Source organism: Centrocercus urophasianus, unplaced genomic scaffold, assembly GCF_019232065.1.
Source record: "Centrocercus urophasianus isolate 14NV4802_14NV808 unplaced genomic scaffold, USGS_Curo_1.0 seq_3, whole genome shotgun sequence".
In the NCBI taxonomy this organism is placed as follows: domain Eukaryota; kingdom Metazoa; phylum Chordata; class Aves; order Galliformes; family Phasianidae; genus Centrocercus; species Centrocercus urophasianus.
In genome coordinates this window covers 2,677,350-2,694,664 of record NW_024884866.1, presented here as the reverse complement: position 1 = coordinate 2,694,664, position 17,315 = coordinate 2,677,350, and the positions used below count along the sequence as shown (strand labels likewise).

The window sequence follows — 17,315 nt, the reverse complement described above, 5'->3', positions numbered from 1 at the left end:
TGGTCTTGAGAATATTGACTTGCCTTAATTCAGAAACCCAGTGTAACTGCAGTAATTCCAGTGGCAGAAGAAGTAATCCAGTCTTTTTATTTATTTGTTTATTGTGTTATAACCCTAACAATATTATCTTGACATTTTAATATTCTCTTACGAAGCCCAGCGATGTGCTGTGGGCATCGTTTACGTCTTCACTGTCCATGGAGGCTTTTCAAACAGTGATGAGAGCTGTGCTGTGCAGCATCTTCTGTGCTTCCAGGGCCTTTGTGACCAAGAAAGAAGCTGATCTGTGCATTCTTCGCGAAATCTCAGGTTTGCTCAAATTCCCAGTGAGCAAACCTATGTTGAAAGAACCATCGGATAGCAAGGGAGGGCAGAAAAAGTGGTGTTCTGAACGTAACAAGAGTCTTGGAGACAGTTTTTTTTTGGCTCACTGCTGAATGAATTCCCATCAGCCTTGTGATATCTACACCTGTAGATTGCATATCTGGTCTCCTTCAAATTGAAATAGTTTATTTCTGTATTTTCTGGCAGCAGTGTACATTTGCAATTTAGATAGATGATGAGTGACATCAGTTTTGGTGTCCTGAAAACTTTCTATATCTGATGTAATCATCTCTTTTAAGTAAGGGAAGATGCTTAAACAGCTGTAGAAGGCCCAATCCAGGTATGCAGCAGTGATTCTCACTGTGCTTATTTTGCAGTTTGGTCTTGGTTCAGCTGCCACCTCTTCAGTGACTCAGCAGTTTGAGGACAGATTTAAATGAAGCAGGCACTTCTTTTTGTATTCCTGTGTTATGCAAGCAGAACAGTAGCTCTCGTTTTGCAGCTTCATTGAAACAATCAAAATATAACTTCATCATGTGGGTCTTACAAAATAGGTTTTGCCATGTCCCTGTCTTCCAGTGACAGCTCAGTTGGACAGCAGCACCGCTGGGTGAGTGCCAGGTGAGCTGTACATGTGCTCAGAGCAGAGAGGGATGTGGACGCAACCATTTTGAGCTCAAGTCTCTTTTGTTTTTCTCCCTTCTCTTTTTCTTTTCTTTGCATGATTCCAGGAAACACAACCCCCACATTTATTTCCTAAAAGGAATAGCAGTCTGCTATAATCGTACGTATGTACATACTTAAGTTTTGCTTGATCTGAATTATCATTTAAAAATGCTGCAGCCTAGGACGGCTGCTATAGAGACATAAACTTCAGATTTACCAGAGCAGTGTGAAATACCATTTCACTAATACGTTGGCTGCTTCACTGAGGCTTCACAATCCAACTTCAACAAAGCATCTATTTCAGCGTTGGCTGATGTGTATAAACGAGGAATCTGGAATGCTGAGTGCGAATTACAGACTTTATATTTGGGGGTGGAGTTTCTTTTCAGTGGACACGGATCAGGAAATTCTGTCCTTTTGTTCTGTCTCCAGCTTTGTTGCCGCTATGACAATTTCTACAATTTCATCCGTATATTTTTCTGCTCCTGGCTCTCATCAAGGCATAGAGTTTTTACATGCAGGAAGATTGTTGTCTGATGATGGAGAGTATTGAATTGCATATTGAGTCAGAAACAGCTGATACCTTCTGATATACTGTGTCATCTTATAACGAAACCTTTTAAGAACACTTCCACTGAGTTGACGTCATCCAGACACTGTGATACCACAGCCATGGGGCTGCCAAGCCCTTCTATGAAACACCTCCTTTTTTCTTAAGAGTTGCAGGGCAGATTCTTTTCACCGTATCTTCCTAACTCTCAAGATAAGAGGCTGCTCTTTAGTAGTGTTACCTTAGGAACCAGACAGATAAACATCCAATAAAATCTTGTTTTCAGGAGTTTGTTTCTGAATATCAGTACAAAATCTCTAGCTTGTTTTCAGTAAGACCATTTTCTTGCTCCTTCCTTCTCCCACCTTTTTTTTTTCCTCAGAGCGAGATGGTTATGTCAGGATTTTTTTCCTTTCTCGACAAGAAATGCATTGCTTTCATTTTAGCCCTTACAAGACTGCATTTCTTCAACATACCTTCTCAAAGTTGAGGTACTGTAAGACAACAGGGTACTTTCTAATTAAGCATAATCTTCATAAACAAGGCTTGCAAACCTTCATAGCAAAGTAGCTTTGCTATCTCAAGAATCTGTTGAAGGAAAAAATAAATTGTTGTGTATCGCTTGCACAGCACAACATTGGAAAAGATTTTTCCTGTTGAGCAAAAGCTTCTGCTTTAATAATAAAATTAAGTGATCCCTGAGATAGCCAAGTACAGTAAATTAAAAAAAGAGCTGAAATTCTAGAATCTAGAATGTGCTTAATATTTAAAGCCATTAAAGTTGTGGGGTTTTTTTTTTGTTTTTTTTTTGTCTTTTTTTGTTTTGTTTTTTACTTCTTTTTCTCATTATGGTAAAACTATTGCTGTGATTTTTTTTTTTTTTTTTTTTTTTTTTTTTTTTTTTTTTTTTTTTTTTGCATGCTGGATCCTAGACAATGATCTGTTGATCTGTAACCATGAACTGAAAGTGACGAGCAAATTGAGGAGCTGTACTGCAGCGCTTTAGCTATAGCTGAAATGTATTAAGTGAATTCATCAAAATGGAAGGAGGGAGCAGACCAGGGCGCCACATACCCTCACTTCTGGATGGTTTTTCCTCAGCTGGAGTTGCTCAGAATTTGTAGAAAATCTGTTCATCTTTACATAGTTTCACCTAATGCTAGCTGATAAAGGACAGTGTAATCTTACTAGTTGATTGGTTACTGTTCTTGTTGAATCTGTGTTACCGGACAAATAAATGTGCCCTAAGAGGGACTGAACGCATGACTTCATCCTCTGTTCCTTTCTTTGCACACCTACTCTGTTGTTGATGTGTTGATTTATTTATTAAATCTCCTCTGTCGAGTCTCAAAGAGAAACCAGCTGCAATAATCTAAGTATTCTTATGAATTACTGCCCCTTTCCTGTGTCAGAGAGTTTGTTCTGAGCATCATTTTGAGATCATTAATCTCGTGTCTTCAACAAAGGGGAGTGTGTGTTGTCCTAGAACTGATCGTGCAAGTTGCACAGATGCATATTTCTAAGAAATATCAAGTGAATGGAAGCTTTTAGCACTGACTTGTTGTGAAGCAAACAATGCCAAACATTGAGATATGCAGTAGAGAAGACTATTTTGGCAGAAAGATATTCTTCACTTGGGATTAGTTTGAACAAGTAACACTTTCATATTCTGGCTGTGAATTTGGAATGTTACTTTTCAATTTTCTGTAGTTTACAGGCTTAAGAAATGAGCTTTACCTAGTCTTAATTTTGGACTTGAGATCAATAATTGAAAGCCAAAGGGAAATGATTTTTTCTTTGAGTACCAGGATTGCTTTAACTCTAATACTTCAGTCATTCAAGTATGATAATTTTTTTTTCGTGTTTCTGAAAATCATTTTTTGTCATAGGCCCATCTATGCTATTGAGTTAAAATTAATTTTACACATGTACCTTGTGTGCAGAACAATGGACAGATGGTCTGTGTTCTAGCAAGCTTTATAAGCTTTCCAGTATTATTAAGCAATTTTCTATCCTCAGTATTAGAAACAAGTAAAACACAAAAAGTGAACATTGGTATTTGCATTATCTTTAAATGGATTTACAGCCAAAAATTAGGGAAACTTTTAAAACAACACATAAGAACGGTAAGAAGAGAACAAGTTCAAGTGGAAGTAAGCCACAACATTATTAGGTGCTGGTCTTCAGAAGTATGTAATTACAGGAAATGTAAATTACTATGTAGTGGTAGATTCAGAAATGGCTAAGCAGACTAGATGCCCTATTCCCAAAGCATGGAGTGATATGTATTTCTGACCAGCACAGTCCAGCTTTTATTCAGTTTACTACATGCAATTTTTACCTTTCTTTGGTAAATCTGATCATTTTAAAAGCAGAACATGTTTTGATAAACTCTTCTCACTATGATGCCAGCACATTTAAGTTTCACTTTTATTAGTGGAATTAACTACAAAATACTGGTTTTGTACGCTTAGAATTCCCATTCTCATCCAAATGCAGTCTGACAGATCCAAATTTAAAATTGTCTTAATGACTGAAGAATGGGCCACTCACCATTTTATAACACAGTAAAATACAAAGTTAATAGTCAAAATAAATGTCTATATAAGTATTTAATTGCTGGAATGAAAACAAGCAATATATCAGCTGGCACAATTAGTCTGTAAAAGTTGTACTTGTTTGTAAGCATTGTTATCAACACAACAGAATAGTGACTATTTCTTCTGGAAATTAAATATCCCCTTGAACAAGAAGATGGAAATCAAATTAATAACTTAGGTTTCCTGCATCCTTTTATTCATTTGCAATTAAGTGAAGGGTCTGTTGGCCAATCCACCTTGCTTAGGTGGAAATTCACACATCCAGATAATCCTTCTTGACTAGATTCAGAGATTTTGATGGTGCTTTGTGGATATACAGCATCTAAAAGGTTAGTACCAGAATAAGTTTAACTGATAAATGAGAGTAGGCTGACACTTAAACACCACTTCTTCCAAGCTCAGTATCTGTGCACCCCTAAGAATAAGAAATCCGGCAAAGATAGCAGGAGGCCTGTGTGAATGAGCAAGAACTCATGGATAAACTAAAAGGAAAGATGATGATCCATGAAAAGTGGAAAAAGGGCCCATCCACCTGGGAAGAATGTAAGAATGTTGTCAGGGCCTGTAGAGATGCAATGAGGAAGGCTAAAGCACTCCTAGAATTAAACTTTGAAACTTTGTAAAGGACATAAAGCATAACCAGAAAGGCTTTTTTAACTACGTCAACAATAAAATGAAGACTAGGGAAACAGTGGGTCCCCTACTAAATGATGTGGGTGCCCTACTAACAGGTGCTGCTGAGAAGATGGAGATTCTGAATGCCTTCTATGCTTCCCTCTTCAATGCTAAGACTAGCCCTCAGGCATCCCAGACCCAGCTGCGTTACTTCCAAGTGATGTTTCCTGTGTGAAAGATGTGTGTGAACCATTTAAATTCTGTTTCTGCTTGGAAACTGCTTGAAGTTCAGTTCTTTGTTCCAAAGACACGATGACATGAAACGTTTGGATTTTTGGTCGCTCTGCCCATGAAGAAAAGCTTCCAGTGTTGAAACACTTCAGTTCCTCAAACTGTAGAGCAAATTTAGGTCCAGAATGACTTCGTATATGTTTTTCAGTGTTTCAGCTTCGTCCGCTGTTCTTGTAGCAACTATGTTTTCAGCCATTAATTTAATATGTACTTGAACAGTGAGCTCATGAGGGCAGCCACTGAAGCAGTATCTGCGCAGTTACACGAAAGAGATCTCAATCCAGAGGCAGCATCGTGATCCGCTGCTGTAATAGCTGTAGCCTTTTGAAATCTTCCCGTCATACATCATGCCTCAGTTCAGCGCTGAGAAGATTTTTAAATAGATTCATCAAAACTTGTAAAGGCAAAGTGGCAGCTCAAATAATAACCTGCTGTATGCAGTTTCATTGTATCTGTCTTTATTAGATAAGGAACGTGGAATTTTTTCTTGTTATTGGCTATGTCACACATCTTGGGTAATTCATCCTGGCTTAGGATATAGGGCATGTAGGAGAAACGCTTTCCAGGAAGAAATGGCAAAAACAGGATATCTGGAAAATTAGTTTGACTCTGTTATTGACTTTCAGTTTAGAGAAAGTAACTAGTTAGTCTAGCTATGAAGATACAAACTTTTTTTGTATTCATCTTGTTAATTCTGCCTTGAAAATACTTCCCTTAGTTCCGGTCAAAGCCGCTCATCGATGGTTTCGTGGATGAACACCCCGTGCACCAACCCAGTTGCTACCAACACCGTACCATCTGCTTTCTCCTTCCCTAATCCTTCCACTGGAAGTGACAGAGCAGTGGAGAGGTATGATGTACTCTGAGACTTTTGCTGGTTATTTATTTGCTCCCTTTAGTCTGTATCTTTTTTTAACGACTAATTCACGTCTTCTGCTGTAAATAAGTGGTTTTCTCATACCAAGAAACGCAACCTTCGCAAGTTTCACAGAACAAAATTTAGACACTTTGTCTAATTTTTCCTTTAAATACCTTCCCCACAGAAGATACATAGACTGAGCCAGAATTATTATTGAACATCCTGAGAGCACCTCCAAAAGACTGCCAGAAGTTCTATGAACCTTATTGCATATAGGACAAAATAGCATGTTCATTGGTCTATCAATGTCATATTGTAAAAAAAAAAAAAAAAAAAAAAAAAAAAAAAAAAAGGATTCAGAAAAGCATTCTCTGCAGTGTTAGTGAAAAGCTGTATTGCAAGGTTCATGAGGGAACATTTTCGAAGATAAAATGACTAGTCTATAAACAAGATAAGGTACGCTTCGCTTATTACTGATTTTACTGCTGATTAGAACTTGGCAACATTACAGCAGTAGTTGAAGCTGCATTTCACTGGCATAGAAATAAGTGTGCACAAAAACAGGAGTATGATATTCATAAGTGCCAACAGTAAGCTGTGAAGCTTCAGCTTTGGCATTTGTGCATATGAATTAGAAGCCTGTGATAATGCATATGAGACTGCATAGAAAGTTTTAGCCACCTCCCAGTGAGAATGGAGAGAGAATGGTTGAGAAAAAGATTATTTTCTTTAGCAGTCGAAAGTAACTGCATCTCATAATTTCATTTTTTCAGCATTGCCCACCGAAAAGCAAGAGCAGTTTATCCATGTGAAGCAGAACACAGCTCTGAATTATCATTTCAGACAGGAGCAATTTTTGAAGATGGTAAGTACTTATTGAATGAATGTAAAGCAATGAAAAACAAACTGACAAAACTGTTCAAATGGCTTCGGATAAAAATACAAGCATAACTGCTATTCTGTCAACATCACTTCTGGCAGTCAGTGACGTAGAAGATTTCCGGTACATAGAAACTGCATTAGCATAAATGAAAGCATTATGAGGTAATGCTTTCGCTTCGGGTGAGCAGATTCTTGTTGCTTTTAACATTTCAGCAGCGTCGAAACACGCATCACAGTAAAAACAAAGTTCAGCAATAGAGAAAGGCCTATGAAACTTTTTTAATAAAGACTATATTTGTAAAATATTTGAGAGATTCATTTAAAATAAATCCACTTAAGGATTTTCAAGCAGAGTTCTAGGTGAATTAGATTGTTATTGTAGAGAGAAGCGTTTAATCTTCTGACCAAGCTTAATGTGCATTTGTACATGTAGAAAGAAGTATAGTCGCAGGATGAAAGCCTATGTTTAAAAATTTCTGTCTAAAAGTAATATTGCATATGAACACCCAGAACGTGATTCTGTGCTCAAGAACGCTGAAGCTCCTCAGTATAATTGTATGACTCTACTCTTCAGCATCTGTACAGGGGTTTTGAGTTGACAAGAATGTCTTTACTTCTAAAATCTTACACCACTAACAACTGTAATACAAATTCTGAAAAAACAGAAGATATCAGAGCTCACTTTTTCATACTGTTGCAGAAAGGGATGGTATGCTATGGATCAACAGGGCCTGGACAAATTCAGCAAATCTTGTTACTTGAGTGCATTTAATAACAACTGTTAAGGACAAATTAATTCATAGCAGGAGCGGTTTAAGACTGTTTCTTACAAGGCCTTGATAAATTGCATTTGTTATCAAAAACAAGACTTCCAGCCAAATCCTCATCCAAGCGTTGTGCAGACTGAGGGATTCAAAGTGATTTGTGAATTAGGTTCTCAAGATTCTTGGTGAAATTGAGATCAGTACTTTATCCTTTTGATCTGCCTAGAGGCAGGTGAGTAGTAAGGGGCACATGGGCTCCTAAAGAAACCAGGAACTCTGCAGTGATGCCTGTTTTTTCTTATCCATTTTTATCTTGCTACTTGACCAGAAGACTGATAAGTACTTTCCAGAGGTAAAGTACTATTTAATTCTGAATGACTAAATACACTTAGGATATACACTGCCCAGTCACACAGATACTACATGTGAGAATCCTAGTTTGGATATCCAATAAAGGAGAAGTATTCCAAATTACCTGTTTACATCCAGTAAGAAAAAAAATACAGTCTGAAACCACTGGAGGAAAATAAAAATAAAAATAAAAAAAAAATCAACCTGCAAGTGTTGAAAGGTTCTCTAACCGTGCATTGCATTTCCCAAAACGCACCCTGTTAACTCTGTTAGTACTCGATCAAAAAGTACATGTGTGAAAGTTGTTCACATAAAGCTGAAACAAATAATCCTTTTTCTCCTTCCTCTTTTTTCTCAGTAATAACAACAACAAAATAGCACAGACATAAACATATACTTCCCCTTCTTTGTGAAGCCTAATTTTATGCAGCAGATTGTAAGGAAATTGCTGTACTCTCTCCTCCCAAATAAATAAAGAGTAGGCCTAGTCCAGAATTCAGTTATGTTGATTTTTTTCTTTTTCTTGTTGTTCTAGGTTGTTTGTTTTTGTTTTTTTTTTTAAAGTGTAATCTGGTTTGAGGTCCCTGCAGTCTTCTTCCCCCTAGCACCCACTTTACAAAATCATACTTGGTGTTTCCTATTAGATAAGTGCCTTGCAGGCAATTCACGTCTGAATCAAGTTAGATGGGAAATCTTTTAAAGATGGATTAGGTAAATGATTGCTCTTTTTAAAATCTCTCACAGCAGTTATTTTAATTGAAGTTTTTTAAAATATGACTGATAGGAGTCTTCCACAGATGTAGAATTTGTGTATGGGAAAAAAATCTGGTACATGGAAGACCTGGTGCATAAGAGAGGCATTTCGAACGCACAGTACCACAGCTTGCACACCTGTTGTGTTGCCACTGGGGAAGTCAGCCTTACAAGAGTTAGTTTCTTCCGTATAATGTGTTTGTGTGACAGCAGTTGTTACAGCAAAGCTACCATGCTTTTGGTGCATTACAGCCTCAATACTTTTTCATCTAGACAGCTGGACTGTCCAAGAACAAGAACGAGTATGAATTTTATTCTTCGGCAGCACATGGAGAGTCATTTAAACTATAGGAATATTTTTTTTTCCCACAATCAACATCTCCAGTATATTTGGAAGCTTGGAAAACATCATTGAAAATCCCTGCATTTTAAAAACCTAATTATGATCTCTCCATCGGAGATCTACATCTCCTTAAGTAGATTTGTTTTCATTTATTCCACTGTATCTTGCTTATTTGGTAGATGTTACTCTTCATCTCATAGTACTTTCAGCCTAGGGGAGGATGTGGACTAATCCCAAAAAGGAGGAGACCATGCAAGTATTAAGACAGTAACTGGATATAATTAACAACAGCCATTCCATAACAACTTGTAGTAGGATATGTCATAAGTAGGCTCTATCAATGTGGAAAGCTATTCTCACTCACCCTTCAGACTAGTCCTCATGTTTGAAATCACTGAAATGCCTTCACACAGGCCTTCTCTTTTTGCATTAGGCACCCTGTGCCTAAGCTAGAGTCAGATTCCAGTGAATCAATTCAGGTTCTTCAGTTACTCAATTTAAATTCCCATATGCCCTAATAAAGCCCCCAAATGAAGAATTAAAGTAATAATACATCATTTCTGCAGCTCTACCAATAACCTTAACTATCAAAGTGACAACGCATCAATCAAGTTGACATACAGCTAGTATCAACCATTAAAGTAACTGTTAAATTAATGTCTACCAAGGAGTACTGCTTCCATTAGCGAGGGTTTTATCCGTCTCTCCTTTCTCAATTTCTAATCCTGTCTCACTCATCTCACTGTTTGCATGCTGAATTTTCTTCTTTCTCTTTGGTCTGTTCTTCTGCCATGTTTCCTTCATTTTTTCACTTCCCTTCCCTGTTCTTCTTCTGCTTTATCTCTCTTGGTCTGTAGATGGTGATTGCAGTAGCTCTCTCTTGTCTGTTATTATCCTCTAAAAATCTTTCTGGCTGCTCTACTCTGAAACAGAATAATGGCATTTAGTGAGGTACAGTTTTGCACCTGTCATAGCTGCTAAATGTAATATTGTGCAAGCAGGTAAAAGTTTAACCATTACTGCTCTCTCCAGTTCCTTAATCTAAATGGGGAAAAGGAAAGGTTTCTCAGGATGACAAAGTTAGATTTACTAATATTTTAAATTAAGCTTTACATCACATGATAGGAGAACGTATAGAATCTGAGCATTTGCATATTCAGGTGTTTTCATTTTTGTATGCTCTCCCAAGTCCTAGTCTTTTTTGTTAAAGTGCCACAGAACATAAATATTAAAGCACCAACTGGTAAGTTGAAAATCAAAAGCAAACATTTCAATTTAAATGAATTGTCTAAGAAAATGAATAATATAACCTGAACAATATCCACTGTTTTTTTTTTTTTTAATACATATTTTTTTCATCTTCAATTCAATTTACCTTAGGCTGTGCCAGTGTTTTTCTTTCCCAGTTCCTACAGGCTTTATTATTGACAGCACATATCACTATAATTCAGGTAATTAGAGACAAAGCATAAAGACTCCGCAGCTGGGTAAAAGCATATGCGGGAAGAAACGAAGTATGACCTGAAATCATGAGAGACATATGCTGGTCATACTGGGTATTTTTGGTCACAGCAGTTATTCCAAATAATCATGAAAGGAGCAATCACACTGCCTGGCACTGAAATCTTGCCAACCTTGCCTTGAACTACTGCTTCTTCTAAGAGACTCCTTTGAAGTGAGAAAATGGGAATTACACTAGAGAGAAGTGTTTGGGTAAGGTAAATGTTGTGCACAACAAAATTCCTTGTCATTACTCTTATCAGCTCTACAGTGAAGTTGCCCAAAGTTTTGTCAAAATGGCTCTCAACAAAACTTTCCACAATTTTCAAAATAACAATTTCGGAGAAAACTGAGGAAGCTTTTTAACACAGGAATTTTCCTTAGCAAAAGTGTAGTAGCCATTGTTCCTACCTGTATAACCAATGCATATAAAGATGCGATAACTACAAAATAAACCAGACAGTTTGGTACAGCAAATTATAAAAACAAAAAATAAATAAATAAAGAAAACACTTACCTGCATCCTGAGATCACTACAAAACTCCAAAGGAGGGATCTCCAGAAGAAATCTTTTACCCCTCCTGGTCAGCTCTTAAATGGCTCTAGGAAAGGTGCAGCCAGGCTCCACTCCTTCCGGCAGCACAGCTGAATTGTCTTCACCTGTGCTCCCAGGGCTGATTCATTGCTTGCCTCAGGTGATCAATCAGAGGTTCAGGCTGTGATTTAGCAGTTCCCATACACTACCAAGCACAGCAAGAACACAAAAAGCCATTCAAAGAACCATGGTCATCCCCCTCTGCTTTTCCCAGAATAACTGAGTGCCATTTTCAGTCATCGGCCTTGTTTTGCCCCCAAGGCATTCTCTTCCCTGTTATTCGTGTTGAGATTTCTGGACTGACTTTATGGTATTGATAAATGAACGATTTACATCAAAGAAAAGTAGTACTTCCAAAATGCTATATTGCATTGTATGTGCAAATAATTATTTTGTTGAGCTGAAAATGAGAACAAAGTGACTACTTTGTGTTCCTTTCATCTGTGGTTTTCAAAACGTTCATGTATGTTAACTGTCTCAGTGTTACCCCCAGAGAAACTGAGTGTACAGGCGGTGGGCAGATATTCTTCTTTTCAGATCACTCTATACCATTAAGGATAAGTTACCTCAAACTGCTGCTGAAAGTTGCTGTCACACCTTCACCAGTAAGAAGTTCTAGATATGCGCTCATAATTTCTGCCTACTTTGCTAGAAGTCTTAAAAAGCCACAGAAGGTAGCTTGATTTTAACTGGCCTGACTTCGCTGCATACAGAATAGGGAAGTCATTATCTTGCCAACGGTGTTGTGGAAACAGTAAACTCCAAAAAAGAGTTAATGGGAAGCTAAGAAGTGGAAGATGTTCACACAGATGTGTTTGAACAGATGTGTATTACCTCTTGTTGTGCATGCAGCACTGTCATGGATGCTCAGCTGGCGGATGGGATGAATTCAGCTCAGGACTGAGACTCCAAGTCTCAATGTCTGCACTTAGGACATAGGACTTGGAAGCACATCTGGGTGCTTTAATTTAACTTCCTGATGAAGTATTGGCCATGATTTCTGATTCATGATTGGCAGTGATTTCTATGGAAGTGTGTTTTGGTGTTGTAGTGAGCTTTCTGTTGCCCACAGAATGTAGCTTTTGGTCCATTACTTTTGCTTGGTAGAAACAGGGGCCATCTTGTCAGGCACCACGCATGTCAGATTTCCTCCCAAAACAGCTTGTTTCCACAAGGGTTTTGCCTGATTCAGTCCTTCTGCAGCTAGTGGCACCCAGGCAGTGAAATAATACCACTATGGAAATGAATCTTGATCTCATTTGTAGTGCAAATCCCTGTAACTTTTGATTTGCTGAAACAAGCATGATGTCTGCTATAGGAGAGTACGTCAGGACTTGGTGTCTCATAGAAGAGATGCTTTCAAATTTTTATGTATTTGCAGTTAGACAGTCATAACACGGGCAATATTAATGGTATTTCCTATAGAGAATACAGAAAACTAAGAAAGAATGCTGCAACTACCAAGCTAACCTCACTGTGTTTCTTGATTCAGTGAAATTGGAAAAGCTGTTACTTGGAGATCTCATTACAGATAGAAAATCTATTTATTTTGTTTGTCCACCTGAGTTTGGGATAATTGTGTAGCATTCACAGCCGTACTCATGGTCAAAAATCCTCCCTGTGTACAGTTTGCCTTCACTAGAGTGAGACCACTCCAATGGCCCTGCAGGAGGTGTTCAGAAGGCTGCCATTCCATCAGGGCTCTGAAGATTGCTGCTATTTCCACTGTCCTCAGAGTGGGAGGGCTTTTGATGGCCAGTTTTGACTGCACAGCTGCTATACCCTCATCAACTCTTTCTGTGCCATATGTAATTGTCAGTTCTCTGCTCCCTGTCTTTCACACTACAGGTGTTTTCCCTAGCTAGCATAAGACTTAGTCCTAGAGGTCCGATAATAGTTGTTGTTTTATGGCCAAATGTGTAGTTTCTGCAGCATTATTTTTAAATGAGGCAGGCCTGAGAAAGTGCTAAGAATTGTGATGTCTGTTGATTGAGAATAAATGGCAGGAAGGGGACAGTAAAGAGCATCTCTTCAACAGGTTGTTTTTTTAGAAACAGCCTATGGCCTGGGTTTGGGAAGACGTGTGATAACAGAATGTCTTTTGTGTGGTGAGGGTTCTTAAAATGAATGCTGTTGTACACCATGCTTCGGAATTGGTTAGCAAAGAAAACAGGCTTACTGGGGTTTCAAACAACTTTGCATTTGGGCAGCTTCTGCATTCACATCATTTGCCCACAGAAGTCAGTGATGTATGTGGCTACCTCGATGCATGAGGAGATCTGTTTACTCAAGATGAGAGTTGCCATTGCTGTTGAATACTAAAAATTCTTGATGTGTTTTTTTTTTTTTTTTTTTTTTTTAAAAGGTTTTCCAACAAAAAAAAATTTTTTTTGTTTTTTTTTTTTTTTTTTTTTTTTTTAAAAAGGTTTCCCACCAGAAATGGTGAGTTTAGTTGTAGTCTGAGTGCTTATCCTTTCTTCAGTGCTCACAGAGTCCGTAAGAAAATTGTACCAAGGAAATAGTGAGGTTCTGAGCTGTGTGTAAAGTGTGGTATTCAGTTCCCCAAGTGCAGAGCTCAGCCTTGTAGGTAACAATGGGATAAAATCATATTATCACAGAATGGCTTGGGTTGGAAGGGATCTTGAGGATCATCCAGTTCCATCCCTGCTGCTCAGCCTGGTGTGTTGTATCGAAACATTCTGCAGTACTCAGAGTTCACTATTCTATTATCAAACTTGTTCGGAAAACATTTCTTCTGAAATTTGCTGCTGTGTCAAGCCAAGGGATTCCATACTGTTTGACCATTTCCTCCTACGGGTAAATTTTAGGGCCCTGTCCAGTGTGATCACCTCAGACAAGGGCTGCCCTTGTTCTTAACAGGCTTTTGGTTTATAGACACTGACATGCCAGTAATCACTGTCTTCTCTGTCACATAAATTGACCCAAACGTATTTTTGGGTTTAGCTCCAGAGGACAAGCAGAAATTTCTTACTTGCAGCTCTTCTGGTTGCTTTACTTTCTTGTCTACTGTTCTAGGGGAGTTTCCTTCCCATAATATAGCTGTGCCCCATAGACATGGGTACTTCAGGCAGAGGGTGAGCTACTCCTAGAGCTGGCACGATGGCTCATTGGGTGCAATGGCAGCCGTTGCAGCAGAGCTTCTGGAGGTGGGCTTGTGCTGGTTTCAGCATCGCAGTTCTAAATGCGTGTATACACTGTAATTGTGTTTTAAAAATGACAAAGAAAGAGGAGGGCCTGTTAATTACTAATAGTAATGTAAGTTACTGTGAGTTGCAGTGTGTACAGAGATTCTAAAAGAGAATTTTCTGTGTTTTTTTTTTCCTTTGGAATCTTTCTACTGCACACATTCATTTTAATTATGTGCTCATATTGGTTCTGAATATGGACTATCGGCATCATTTGGAAACAGTCTGGTTTTCTAAATGCTTAAGTGTCTTGGAGAAAGAGTTGTTATTTAAGCCATGGTTTCTGAGCACAGCTTCTAGCTGTGGCCTGCCAGCGTTAGGACACAGAGCAGAAGGGTAGGGGAAATTTTAAGTGCTCATTTTGAGAACCTTACCATGCTTTTGAAGTGAGACTTAACTTTTACTTCCTTGATTTCGTGAAAGCTATCAGTATCACATTCCTCAATGTGTTAATGTGTTTTGAATAAAGCATTGTTATGGCCAGCAGCATAACTCAGCATTTCTCTGATGATTTCTTTAAATAATGTCCATCTTAAAAGCACTAAGAGGATAAATTAACATGGTGGAGAACATCATAGGTCACTAGAAGTGTGGGATTTACAATTAAATAGGTAAAGTACTACAAGTACTGTGTTCTCCTAAGAAATTTGGTAGGGGGATTTTGAGCATTTTTTACTGTATTCCAAATGAATGAGGCTTATGCTTCTTTTATTAACTTCTGTCAAATGTGGTTAAAAAATACATAGGAAGCCAGAGTTCATTTATTCTGTTGCTCACGGAATTACTTGGGGGCATTTAGAGTCTGAGCAGAACTTTTTCTTATTTTAGATCTACAGATACTTTTGCATTAACTTCAGTATCAGTAATGGCAAGTACTTAGGATGGTGATAAGGAACAAGGTTTACCTTCCAAACTGTTCCTTTGTGTTTTGTGAATACCATGATGTGTTTGATAATTTAAATATTGTCCATTGGTCTCTTGTAGTAGAAGCTCTACTCTGTGAACAGATGGTACCTGGAATGAGATCTGGACTCTTTTCTGTGGCCCTGAGCTTTCAGGTTCATTGCCTCTGCTGAAGTCAGGAGTTTGGTTATACTTTGCCCTCAGCTACTGAAATTGTTTCCTACTATTTGACAGGAATTCTGACTTCTCACCAGAAAGCTTCTGAATTTTCCATTTTATGAACCTGTCCTTTCTAAGTCCTTTTATCTAATTGTTCCCTTCATGTTATCTCCTGCAACCAAAAGCAGAAGACAGTTCAAGCACTTACATTATGCAAGCATTTACTTAACTATCCTAATCATTTTCCCTAGTGAGACTGTCAAGTCAACTTGGTGTTTGCAAGAGACTGCATATTTTCATGGATATTTTGCACAGTGCCATGGAGCTAACTCTAAAAGGACTATTTTGAGCATAAAAAGACGATGTATTTTTTCTTTTCTTTTGCAGTGCAATTTTCCAGGGAACCAGGATGGCTAGAAGGCACATTAAATGGCAAGAGAGGACTGATTCCACAAAATTATGTTCAGTTTTTATAGCTTTATGCATTGAACGCCAAGGTGTACATGGTATCCATGGATTTTTGTTATAGTCACTTCTCTTCACTTTCGTGACCGTTTTTAATCAACGAAGAGCCAGCCTGATTGTGGGTTGAAGATCCCAGTATGTTCAAGCACATTAAGTGTTGCCAAATACGAGGTAGAAATGAAAGATTCTTCAAGGTTTGGAATCGATGGGGACAGAACAGTTGGATGGCGAGAAGGTTTAATTTTTTTAATAGTTTGTTCAATTGTAGCAATATGGTTGTTTGCACAGTAACTAGCATTTGAAGTCAAATCTTTGGTTGATCTGTGGCTCAGCTCTCAGTTGAAGATGATATTTAAAAATTAGTGTCCAGAAGATTACGCATCCATATCAGCCATTTTAACAGACTGTTAATCGAGTGTGGAAAGTACTGTTGGATAAAAAAACGATCATGCTGACACCTAAATTATATTTCAAAAAGTGGAATAGATGATGTGGAACAGATATATTGGTAAGTAAAATTATAGGTATCAAGACATGACATTTTTCAAATGTCTTCAAAGATTATGCTCATTTATGTTGTGTGTGTGACTTCATTTATTTTATTAAGGTAAGACACGTGAGCTTTTATTACAGGCTCCTATCTGCTGTGGTTCCTTTGTTACTCAAAAATATCACTGTAAATGAAATAAAATGATGTTTGGTTTTTGATTTTAGTCTTTCTTTAGCTGGAGAATATTTTGTCTAGTTGTGTAAGTTATGACATTAAATAATTATTGGCAGCTTTATTAAGTCAGTCACAAAGAGACTCTAAAATGGATGGGGAACTCAAAACAGGCAACTTGGCAAACTCAAGCCAAAGGAGAAGAAAATCTCTGTGATTCCTGTATATCCTGGAAAAATCTTTCATTTTATCTGCTGGCTGGCTCTTGAGCTTCCCTTTCTTCCTCTCCCATAATTGTAGATTGTAAGGTCTTAACGATACTTCATAGTATCACAGTCCTCAAGTAGCTGCCTCAGAATTTGCAGAACTATTTGTGTAGAAAGTGAGTTATCTGTATCACAGAAAAAGCTTCGAGAAGCCCTGTGGTGTATAAATGTGTGCTTTGTGATAAAAATGTGACATGCAGTCTATCGTTTATCTTTGTATTGCTTCTCTCCTTCAAGAAAGACCCTTTGGGAGGCAGTGGAGAGGATGCAGGAAAATCTGACAGGATGGCGTGTTAGCACAGGCTCATTTATTTGTTAAATTGGACTCTATGGATTGAGAATAATTTACTACAGACATACTTTGCTTGCAGGTTTTTCTAACCAATGTGATTAGTAAACCAGTTAATGGTTAACGCTGCCTTCAGGTTGAGGTGTTTCTTATCCCCTTCAGATTTAACTCCATACTGCTTTTTTGTTCCTTTGCCTAGACTGTGGAGGCTCCACTGGAGTATGCCCAAATCATTTCCAGATGGAGCAGTGGTGGGCCAAGTCAGTATGGCTC

At 38.0% G+C, this 17,315-nt stretch overlaps 1 protein-coding gene across 4 annotated transcripts in view; it reads left to right on the top strand.

Annotated features, from left to right (window-relative positions):
• ARHGAP10 (Rho GTPase activating protein 10) overlaps nt 1-16,539 on the top strand; it is a 133,500-nt gene extending 116,961 nt beyond the window's left edge. For 3 of the 4 annotated variants that reach the window (XM_042828348.1, XM_042828349.1, XM_042828347.1), the window contains 3 exons: nt 5,765-5,896; nt 6,679-6,770; nt 15,749-16,539. In XM_042828348.1, coding sequence (XP_042684282.1) covers nt 5,765-5,896; nt 6,679-6,770; nt 15,749-15,837 — 313 coding nt within the window. In that variant the 3' untranslated portion in view covers nt 15,838-16,539. Of the gene's footprint in view, nt 1-2,472; nt 2,765-5,764; nt 5,897-6,678; nt 6,771-15,748 lie in introns of those variants that run through there. The other variant, XM_042828350.1, reaches the window with a different exon arrangement.
• Nucleotides 16,540-17,315: the final 776 nt, after the last annotated feature.